The sequence below is a fragment of the Leishmania major genome, chromosome 33 (genome assembly GCF_000002725.2).
Source record: "Leishmania major strain Friedlin complete genome, chromosome 33".
Classification (NCBI taxonomy): Eukaryota; Euglenozoa; class Kinetoplastea; order Trypanosomatida; family Trypanosomatidae; genus Leishmania; species Leishmania major.
The window spans coordinates 326,057-337,500 of NC_007285.2; the positions used below are offsets into that span (position 1 = coordinate 326,057).

Here is an 11,444-nt window from a genome sequence, read left to right on the forward strand (position 1 = left end):
CGTTTGTATTTCCGTGTGATCACGCGAGTTGTCGAATTCTTTTCGAGTCTACGCGCACTTTATCATCTCTGTGCGTATGCGTGATGAGACACAGCTGACCTGTGGGTTACCTCTCGTCTCTTACTCTCTGAATTTTTTCTTCCTTCTTTTCGTTTTGCTTTGTTTCCGTACTCCCCCAATCACCACCACCATTCCCATCCCCATCCCCATCCCCATCCGCATCCCCGAGTGGGCTCTCCACCGTCCTTCTTCTTTTCTATCTTCCACCCACACGGCCAGCCTGGCCAAGCACTGTCCGCTCTCAGAGTTTGAGTGTCTCTCTGTCTATCGCGCGTGCCAGCATCTACGCTAACCCCCACCCCTCCCGCTACTCCTTTCATTTGCTTCGTGGTCACTCCACCGTCTTACGACCGGTGTGCACCGAGGTGGAAGGCGGGCGTGCCGTGCATACTATCAGCCTCACCAGAGGGCACGGCACCAGGAAAACGAGACACGGGGGAAGACACGCAATGTCTGTGAGCTCTGACTCGTGCCATACGCGCGAGAACAGCGATAGTGCTGACGCACTCAACTCCAACCGACCGCAGCGACTCTATTTGGTAAGGAAGCGGAGGTCCCTCACCAGCTCGTTGCCCCGCTCCCACACGCCTGCGCCGTTGTCGCGTCTCACCTCGTTGACCACAGGAGCATCACCGCCTCCGAGTGAAAAGGATCGTGATCGCAGCAATGACTATACCAAACCGAGCAGCGTACCCAGAAAGAGGAGCAACACCGCAGCGCCCTCCGCGAGAGGGGAGACTCTCGGAAGAGCACACGCTCACCATGTATCCTCGGTTGGCACAGCAGCCGCAGCCGCAGCTTCTTCTCTTCTGGCTTCGAAAGCAACAGACATAGAGCCGTATGCGCCCACCAGCCCGACGACTTCGTCTCTCAACTCAGCAAGTTTTTCACTGACGCGCATGCGACCGAGCTTTGCTGCATCGCCAGCGACGGCGGTGCGCGGCGCCACAACGCATGCTCAGCTCCGCAGCACCTCCAGGTCAGCATCGAGGTCTGTACCACGATTTCTCCAGTCAACCTTCAGTAGCCGGGCCCACTTGCCAGCTCCACCCCCCGAGCTGCCCACCGCTGACGCCGCGCTGGCGCCCTTGCCGGTATCCATGACGGGCACCACATCTTTTAATCACAGCATCGACACCGGATCAGCACCTCCACCAACCAAGAGCCCGCTGCCCAGCAGTATTGAGAGGGAGCGGAAAATGTGCAGCACGGACAACAACGGCGTGATTCGACCCGGCCGCACTCGGGTGTCCGACCTTGAACCACCAACAGGAACGCCAGCGTCGCCCGCCGTGATCCACGGCAGCCGTGGCAGGGGGTACGGTGGAGCCTCTGGGGCGTGTGCGGAGGTGGCTACCTCACCCCCTTTTCTGCTTGAGAGCAGTGCGGCGCCGATCCCGACGCATCCTAACCCTATTACAGACCCTGCTCCGCACATTCATGGCGGAAAGCGCCGGAGCCGTGTCGCGCTCGAATCTAGCCTCGCCAGCGTTGCGGAGGGGGCGGGCGGTGAGCGGGCGCCGGCGCCACCGCTGCCAGCCTCCGTCCACAGCTCCTTACAGTCAGTGGAAGATCACCTGGGCATCACTGCGAATGCCGCTGAAGATCCCCGTAGCTCGCCGAACCTGAACCACGCGTCCTCGCAACCGCCTTGCACGCCGCCGCTGCAGCTGCAGAAGCAGCCGATGCATGCACACAGTCCCTCACAGTCCGTGGTGGCCCTTTTGTCAGCATCGCAGACGCCACGGCGACCCGTCATCGCGTCTGAGGTGAGAAGCCGCTGCTTGCCCGCTCCGCAAACCTCTCAGTTGCATAAGAAATCGCAGATAGCGCGCACTGGCGAGGAGGCCACTTGTACCGCTCTCCGCTCCTCACTGCCGGCGGCGTCTTACGGCGCCCCAATATACAAGGCACGGCCAGTGCCGGCCTTCCCGCCTCCGCCGCCGGAGCATGCGCCGGTAAATGCGCATCCTGCGCAGACGCTTCCGCACCCCTGCACCTCTTCTGCTGGGGAGGATGGCCCACCGTCGTCCGCGGCACCACTTGATGCAGCAGCGGGCGGTAGCACAGAGCAGCAGCCCAGTAAGGGGCCGCAGCGTTGCAGCGGTTTCTCTTGCACACCGGAAAGGGGCTCATCCTTGGAGCATCGCTCGTCAGCATCTTCTGAGTCTTCTGCTGCTGACGCGGCAGTAGACTCTCCCGTTTCTGCACAAGATCAGCCGCTGTCCAAGGAAAGCATTCGAAGCGCTTCTTTGGAAACAGCGGCTTCGGCGCATCTGTCCCCACGCAGCCCCAGCGCGCCGAGGTCGCCGTCTACGTCTGCGGTCACACCACCGTCTTCGGTCAGCCCTGCAGCCCAGCTATCGCTTTCCATGGACTGCGTGCACAATGACGTGGAGGAAGAGACCCCCGTCGCGAGAAGCACGCCGCCACAGCCGGCACCGATGCGATTGCTAGAGCCGCATGTTGTCGCGGGCCCGGTGGTATCGGCTGCTTCTGAGAGGTCGCTGTCGTCGCACCGCAGCGACTCGCGTTCCACACCGCTGGAGAGCTTCGCGGCGCTTCTCGAGGATTTGCATGTGCTGTGGCAGGAGGAGGAGGAGCCACTCACGGGTGAGGTGTCACCTGTCAGTCACGCGTCCAATGGGGCGTGTGATGGATGTACGTCGAGAAGCACCGCGAGGGTCATGGCGGAGCCGAAAGATGACGAGTCCGGCTCCTTGATGTACCCGGCAGATACAAGCGACCCCAATCAGGAGGGGTTGGAAGAGGCGGAACAGGTCCCGAAGAGCTCTTTGGATGGACCTCTTCGCGGAACCGACACTACCGGTCATGCGCCCATCACACCGCGTCTTCGCCGCTGCATTAAGGATCAGCAACGAGAACTGGAGATGCTGCGCGCCGTCACGAAGGAGCGCCATCCGGCGATCTTGGGCTTGCTCGACTCGCCAGAAACGTTGATGCGCGAGTTGGAGCGGATGGATGTGGACAGCGACGGACAAGGGGACGGTGACAGAGGCACCACGCCCAACGCGACGGATGAAGTGGAGACGCCGCCGGCTGCACGACCATCTCAGAAGCGACCACCGGCTGTGTCCGCGCCGTCGCGGACTTCACCAACATCGTTGGCTGCGCAAGGCAGCCGTGCCAAACCCGAGGGAAGATTACCAGTGCGAGATGCAGGAAGAGCCGCTGCCCCGACCACGGAGAAGAGCTGCACCACCGAGTCGTCTGCGCGGAAGGACAGGCCGAGTGTGTCTGCTGCGTCTACTCCCGGTGCGAGGCCGCGAGAGAGAAGCCAGGCGGTGCTGCGGAGCTCACGGCGGACGAATGCCTCGGAGAATGGCACCACGGGCAACGGTGACGGCGTGTCCATCTCGACGCCTCGTGGACGAGCTGCCGGCGAGGCCGGCTCCGGGGCCAGGGGCACGGGCATGTCCCCTAGCGGTGCAATGGGTGGCGCCGCACCACCCTTGTCGACCACAGCGCTGAACAGTCAACTTACTGCGGCCGCGCCCGGCACTTCCGGTTCCATTCGGGACTCTCGGCGGCGATCGCCCGCCCCTGCCATGACGGCCAGCGGTGGATCAGAGCAGCTGTCACGCATGACTGCCCGGCGAGGGGATGGCCCCAGTGGATTATCAAGTGGCGCCGGCACCTCCCCGCCTCAGAAGGCAGCCGCGACGTCCTCGGAAGATCTTCTGCCGGAGCTCTTCTCGGCGCAGGAGGCGGCGAACACCATCACCATTGTGTTTGACCTGGATGAAACGCTCTGCAACAACCGGTGCTTCACCGGTCCTATACTTCGACCCGGCGCCGCGCTACTTCTCCACACGCTGCGCGGCCTCTGCCCCTCACCTCGATACAAGCTTATCGACACCCACACCCGCAGCCAGCATGCCTCGAATCGGCTCTATGACGAAGCAATGCACCGTATGGGAGTGACACCGCTGTACCGTTCACGGGTCATGCAGAGGCAGTCGGCGAATGGCTACCGCCGCACTAACAGCACGGCTCCCGGTAGCACTGTTGCGGCGTCGGGTGCCGACGAGGCCGGGGTTTCAGGTACGACCTGTTCTACTGGCTTGTGCAGCACCGGTGAGGCGCGTCCTGCCACGGCGAAGGATACAAACCCTCTTCGACTAGAGCTGGTGCTGTGGACGGCGAGCGAAGAGAGTCTGGCCCGGCGCGCCATGCGCCACATCGACCCGGTGAACAAGATCTTCGACGAAGCCATTTATCGTGACACGCGGTGGTATCGTGACTCGCACTACACGAAGGAGCTGTGCCGACTGGGCCGGTGCATGAGTCGCGTGGTCATCGTCGAGAACTCGATCGAATCTGTCGTTCGCAATCGCCAGAACTCCATCCTCGTTACAAGCTTTGTACGCAACCGCCTCGACCGGCAACTCTTCCTCGTGCGCGAGGTCCTGCGAGACTGGGTTTGCGGCATGAAGGCGAGGCTGGCGGCGCAGCAGTACGCATCCCACGCTCCCAGTTCGCTGCGGGAGAGCGTCGAGCATGCGGCGGATGGCAATGCCACGTCGCACGCCTTCAGAGAAGACTCGGTTGACACCCGGGCCGGGGAATCTGTCGAGGAGGGGGGCGAGAGTCCGGTGCCGCCGCACTCGACGCGGCCGCCCGCACGCGTTGGCCGAAGTGAAAGCATGCCAGTGATAATGGGTCATGCGGGCACGCACATTGGCGACGTAGACCCCATCAACGATAGTTCTGACGGTAACGGTTCGCAACGTGGTGCGACTCCCGAACTGGCCCTGTCAGCGCCATGCCGGTCTTCCGTTCATGCTGCGTCGGTGCCCAGCTCGCCGCCGGTTTCCGCCCCTCGCCCCCTCAGCGCTATGGCGCGTCGCGCGCCAAACATTGTGGAGTTCCTGCAGAACCATCGGCTCATCTTTCCAGACTCAAACTTTCTTCGCTTCCAGCTTACGAGCGACGTCATGAAGCACCTGCAGACCAAGGAGGCCGCCCTCATCGCCGCTGCCCTCCACCCGCCGCCGACGGCAGCTGAACAAGCGGACGCGCGGGCGGTGCGTTCCATCGGCTGCGGACCTGCTTCCCGCACAACCCGATCCGTGCGCGAACCACCGAACGCGACGCCCTCCTCCACGCCTCCAGTAACTACTACCGCGCCTACCACGGCAAACCCGGCAGGACCTGCACCAAGAACGCCGCAATCCCGCGCTGCTGGCCGTGCATCTCCTAGCGGGGGTGGGGCTGCAGTGGACAGCGTTGCCGCAGCTGCGACGCGGCCGCGTATTCCAGGAAAGGAGGTGGGCACGGTGAGAACGCCTGCAGCGGTGGCGACTCCGACGTCTCCGTTGGGAGGATCCGTGGTGGGCGCCACTTGGAACAGCCGCCCCGGCAATTCATCCTCCAACGGTGTGGCTCGTGCGGCGAATGCACATCGCAACCCGGCGGTGCGACCGCAGCGCACAGTGTCCGCGCCTCCGAAGCGGTCAGTGACGAATGAGACGTAGGGCTCGCGCGGGATTGAGAGGGAGAAAAAAGGAAACTGAGTTGCATGACGCGGCGAGAGCCACCCCAGCCTATCAAGGGCAAAGGAGAACGGCTACCGGGGGGGGTGAAGGTCTGAGCTCGTTCCGCGTGCGCCGACACGTGTGCGCTTGTGGCCAGGGCTCCTTCCTCTCCTCATTTTCTCTCCCCTTTCGTGGCTAAGGCAGCACGTTGCATCCATGAGAGCTCGTGCAATGTGAATCTCAGTGTCATTGGATCGACTCCTGGCGGTGCGCAGGGTGCAGGCGGCGCATTTAGAGGCTCATCTGCTTCCCTGAAACAAACTTGTCGACCAAGAAACCGCCCGCGCGTCACGCTGCCCTCCCCCCCCCCAACAGGGGTAGGAGCACCTTACTGACGGTTTGTGTGTGTGTGTGTGTGTGTCTGGGGGGCAAACCTCTCGGTGCGTGGTATCGGAGAGTACAGTGCCCCCCCCCCGCACTCTCCCTGTGGGGGGGAATTCAGGCAACCCTCCTCCCCCATCTCTATCCCTACCCCTGCCTATGCCAGAGCTACCTCTGGTGCTGGCAGGGCCGAGTGCCTGCGACGCAGTGCACTCAGGGCGGTGCATCGCTGCTGATGGCGGTGGTCAGGTTCTGGATGGTGCTGCCTCGGGGCGAACTGCGACAGTAAGCACGCGTGTACACTCTCCACATGATGGACAGGGTGTCCGCGTGACTCGAATGCATCCCACCACCCGGCCCTCGCGCGGCCCACTGGTGTGGGGAGGCCTGAGCTGCCGTGAGGGGGGAGAGGGTGGGATGCACGAGGGGTGGCAGCCGGCATAGCGGGGGAGCGGCTGTGAGGCGACCTGCACGGTGAGGGCTGATTAGAGTTTGAGGTAGAGGCGGTGCTGAGTTGACTGGGTCGGCGCATTACTGTAATGCGTGTGTCTAGCGTTGCTTCGCGCCACGCTGGTGAGGCCTGTGACAGGCCCTGCGTAGAGCACAGTTGAGCTTGTGCTGTCCGGGACATAGAATGGACACGCATTGGACCAACAAGAAAAGGCATAATGGGTAACAAGTGGGTGGATCTGTGGGGGAGCTCCCCCCTCCACTGCTTCTGTACCTGGATTGACGGCCAGGCCTACCGTTGCTACTGTTGTTCTCTGCGCCGTTGCGGCTTAGCTCTCGGGCGCACAGTCGTTGCCCTCGTGCAACCTGTGTGTGCTTCTTGTCTTTGAATTTGCCTCTTCCAAAGTCGGACCTTTTTCAGCAAGCACGGGTGAGTGGGCGTCGGCTGCTGTTTGCGCGAGTATCTCCACTCTCCTCCAGCGTCGCTTCTTTCTGTGCCTTTCTTCCTCCTCTCCAACCGCCCCCCCCTTGCTCGCCACCCACGTACTCTCCTGCGACACCGCTATCCTCCCCTTCCTTCTCCACGCGCGCCGTCGAAAGCTCGCCGACACTATCTGCAGACGAGAAGCTGTCATTGCCTGTTGCACGAACCCCGAGGGGCACGCAGTGGCTTGCTCTCTCTCTCAGCGGCAATTATTTGCCCCTAATTTCTTCGGCATATCCACGTTTTACACAGCGCACTTCTGCCGTGCTCCTTTCTGAGGTGGCGGCGCCGGTTGCTCTGGTGCGTGAGGAAGCGCGTGGTGCTTGGTATCCAGCTGAGTATCAGGCGCCTGAACATACGTGTACATGGACGTACGAAAAGGGCCCTGCGATGCGCATGCCAGTGTACTTTCGTTTCTCACCTCGCGTGCAAGACTGGCGTGAGCGACAGTATCCTTCGCGCTCATTGCCTCACCCGACCTGGAGAGGCCCGTAAAAGAGTAACATGCGCGTCACGGTCGCGCATATAAACATCCGAATAAAAAGGAGATGGCCACTCGCTGCCCCGCACCAGCCAGCCAGCAGCTGCGGGCGCGGCGGATGCTGACCACGTACGTGGCCTACTGTTTGCCGACTGCGACGAGCGCTTCTTGGAATCAGCGACGATGCTGCGCATTCTTTTCGACGGCCCCGCAGCCACCTTCGATGGCTCTCGCCAGCACACCGCCCCTTCATGACACGATCGCGGCAGCGACGTCGAAAACCGCCCGTGAGGACTTCGCCGCCGCCTTTGCACGTGCTGCGGCCGACGTAGCCGACGACCTTCCTCGAGGCGGCAGCTGCGCTACCCATTTTCAGAGGTCGGCCCACCTTTCCGCCTGGACGGAGTACCTCGTCGGGTTACGCGACGCACCCCCTAGCAAAACAGCCGATGCACCTCAGGAGAGCGACGTTGCCTCGATGAGGGCCTCATCCTCTACCGCCGGGGCTCCTCTGACTGGCGACTTTGCGGCTGCACAGGACATGTTTCTGCACCATATCTTCGACGATGTTAAGGAGGCGGCATTGTACTCGACCACTCGCCGCCCAGAAGCGTTTCTGCGCCCTGAGCAAGCGGCGACCGACGCCGCTCCTGCGGGCGGGTTTCAGTGGCAGCTTATGCCGCTATCAGCGGCGCTGAAGGACATGGAGGCTGTCCTGCAGGACATGCTCCTGCGGGAGCAGGGGGGTTGTTTCAAAGGTGAGCCGGCCGGGCTCCCCGCCGATGCGGTGGTTGTGTTTTGGCGCGCCATGCTGGAGCAGGCATTCCTCGGGCAATACTGTGAGCTCGCCGCGCTGAATGCTGGCGACGTGGCAGCACCCGGTCCGCCGCAACACTGGCTGCACCACATCTACCCTTACGACTACTCCCGGCAACCGGCAGGACTGCGACGGCGTCTTGAGCGTGGCATCCGTGCGCTTATCTGCTCATCTGCCTACACACTTCACATGCACTGGGAGCAGCACATGGCGCGCCATCCTCCCTCGGATGACGCGGCAAGGATCTTGGGGCTCGAGTTTGTTATGCTTTGGTGGTGGGCTAATCCGGATCAGATGCCAATTGAGGTATCCCTCGCTGCGGCTCGACTGCCGCCACCGACGCGGCAGTCGTTGCGACAGCGAGAGCCGCCAGCGGAGGCGGCTTCTCTGGGACACCACGGCGATGGCAGACAGCAGCCAGCAGCGTCACCGCGGCGAGCAGTGGATACCTCAATGGCACTGCTATCTGTTGAGCAGCATTTGCAGCGCTACCTCGCTCAACATTTGGGCTTGGGTAGCGCCAATGCGCATACCCATCCTCAGCATGAGCAGCAACTGCAGCAGCAGCGGCGTCGTCATGCTGTACTCCGCGACGGTGGTCTTCTCTGTCCAGCAGCGGTGTTCCCTCCAGCATACCAAGACGCGCTGCGCGCACACTTGGCCCGTGTGCGCCAAAGGAAAAACCTGACCACATGTCCATTGTTCCTGCGCTTGGTGGAGGTGGCTCTGACAGTGGCCACGTCCGATGCGGCGGCCGTAAGTGGGGGCAACGTGCCAAACTCGTCCACACACCCCGCCCAATGCAAGCCTCTCAGCGCGGCTGCCCGCCGCGGGCGAGAAATCGCCATTCAGCTTTGCCAAAAGTGGCTGTGGCCAGTGGTATGCGGCCGCGCTTCTCCGCTCACGATGTCATCGATCGGGCAGGCGCCCCAGCGTTGTAGCACCGCCGTCGTGCACGCGCCGCCACACGCCGCGTCGATGGAGACATTTGAGGACTGGGCTGTGCTGATAGCAGCCGTGGCGGCGGTGTCGCAGATGCGCGGTAGCCTGCTCGCGTTGCGGCGTGCGGGCGGAGCGAGTGCGCGAGGAAGGCGTGAAGGAGCGCATTGCGCGACCATCTCCGGAGCCGGCGGTAGCAGCACTGAAGATGCGGCTGCCGCGACGTTGGACAAAGGCACGAGCCTCGCTCACGTTCGTGACCACCTCTATATGCCTCTGATGCGAGCCTTGCTGGCCGACCCGGAGGATGTGCCGGCCAGTGACGGCGAGCGTCCTGTCGATGTCTACGGTGTGACAGTGCCAGACGACATGCCTGGTTGGGTGGCCCTTGTATTCGCGCGCGTGTCCGCCTGCTTCGAGGAGGCCGGGATGCTGCAACGCGACGTAGCCCGCCAGCCTGCGACCCCTGCGCGGCTCTGGTGCCTTCTCTTCCACGCCATGTGTGAAGCATTCCCCGGTGTCTTTCATTCGCGCAACACCGTGACGGTCATGTGGACGCTGCTGGCGCTTGAGGGGGTTTGTGCGGCGCCGTCGCTCTACTACAGCACCTATCGCGCGACGAATGCCGGCAAAACACAAACGATGTCCGCGTGGTTGAGCACGCTGGCAGCTTGGAACGGCTCCAGCGTACTTGCCACCGAGCTTGCCCAGCTGGAGACACTGCCGAGCTGCGCCGATGAAACTGAAGCTGTGGCTGCATGCGCGCTGTGCCCGCGGACAGAGAGGTGCCAACGGACCGCGTTTGTTCTCTCGACTGCCGTGGTCGAAACTTCAGCTAACGACGGTGGTCTGAGAGACTCGCGAGTCGGAGCGTCTCCGGCACACTCACGACAAGGGAGGAGGCACGGTAGAGTGACGTCTCTTCCCTCGTTTGCTAGCGCCTTGTCTCCTGCATTACCACTGCAGTGGAGCTCCGCAGCTGCACTTGCCCAAGCGCGGGCCCATCTCACCTCCTGCGCAGAGCTGTCTGATGAGGTGGTGAAAGTTTCCATCGAGGTCTTCCGGCGATACGCAACGCTGCCGGTGCCGTTACCTGCCGTGGGGACGCTGCCCTCCATCGAGGCTGCTGCATCGGTGTCCCACGTCGGAGAGGAGCGACACCGCTATGACGGCGACAGACTACCTTCAGAGGCGGCGTTGTTGCGGCCTCGGGGACACCCATCGTTGATGGTGCTTCTCCGCCTTCTTCAGGTGGTGGCACTGTTCGGTGAAGCCGGAAGCCCCGCATCTGTCGGCGATCCTGGTCTCGTCCAATGCGTGGTGGATGATGTGATGCGTGCATGTCATCCTGTGGTTGCCGCGTACCTGCGCAAGCTGCGCGTCTACGCAGCGGCGGCGTCAGGGAGAAGCGGTGCCTTGGCGCTGCTACACAACGAAACACTGCAGAGTGCACTAGATAGCCTTCCACCCTCACTAGGGCGGCAGCGTCTTATGAAGGCACTGCTGTGGTCTGGACTACCAGCCTCCGCGTTGGAAGAAGGAAAGGCGACCGAGGCAGCGTTGTTCGGCAGCGGCTCTCTTGCATGGTATGTACTGGAGAGAAATCAGCAGCATTTCCTCGCCTTCAACCTGCACAACACGTCGGCCGCCGCTTCCATGGACACAGCGGACGACAGACACCCCAAGCAGCAGCCATTCTCCACCTACCAGGGAAGCGAAAGAGGCAGCGGCGCAGGCGATGGCACGAACAGTTTCGCAGAAGTGGTGTCTTGCTTGGATGAGGTTGTGAGGCACCTTTGGCAGTTGGCGATCTCTATCCCAGACACGGCCCGTGCTGCCCTCTTCCTTCACCCGTACATGAACAATGACTCGGTGAGGCGCAATGGCCCAGATACAGCCGTGAACTCCCCGGAAACGGTCGTCAAGTGTTCTGATGACGGCGCGTCGGTGCCAACTAGCTGCGACAAGGATGGGGTGGCCGGCAATGAATACGAGTCCGCCCGGGTGAGCAGCGACGAAGACACATCGCCCACCTTGCCCACCGCTGCTGCTGGCGAAGACGTACCCAATGCGTTGGAGTGTGAAAGCGGCGCCCTACTGGAAAGCACAGCAGACGAGTGCCTCGACGCCGAAGTCGAGGATGTCGACGCTACTGCGGACTGGGGCACAAGCACTTTGCCCGAGGAGGATGAATTCGACGACGACGTGGCGGCCGTCGTGCCTGCAGCAGAGGACGCGCAGACACCACTGATCGCCGCCTCGCTGTGGGACTCGCGCGCGGCGATCAGGTTTTCTGTGACCCGCGATGCAATGCAGCGTGAAGACGACATCACA

At 62.5% G+C, this 11,444-nt stretch overlaps 2 protein-coding genes across 2 annotated transcripts in view; both read left to right on the top strand.

Moving 5' to 3' along the window:
• Positions 1–1,745: 1,745 nt before the first annotated feature.
• LMJF_33_0780 (conserved hypothetical protein) lies at positions 1,746–5,558 on the top strand (the record flags this gene model as incomplete). Its single annotated transcript, XM_001685769.1, has 1 exon — positions 1,746–5,558. The coding sequence occupies one exon, from the start codon at positions 1,746–1,748 to the stop codon at positions 5,556–5,558; it is 3,813 nt and encodes a 1,270-aa protein (XP_001685821.1).
• A 2,274-nt stretch (positions 5,559–7,832) lies between these two features.
• LMJF_33_0790 (conserved hypothetical protein) overlaps positions 7,833–11,444 on the top strand; it is a gene marked incomplete at both ends in the record, with an annotated part of 4,872 nt that continues 1,260 nt past the window's right edge. Inside the window, one exon of the mRNA XM_001685770.1 lies at positions 7,833–11,444. This exon is cut by the window's right edge and continues 1,260 nt beyond it. Coding sequence (XP_001685822.1) covers positions 7,833–11,444 — 3,612 coding nt within the window.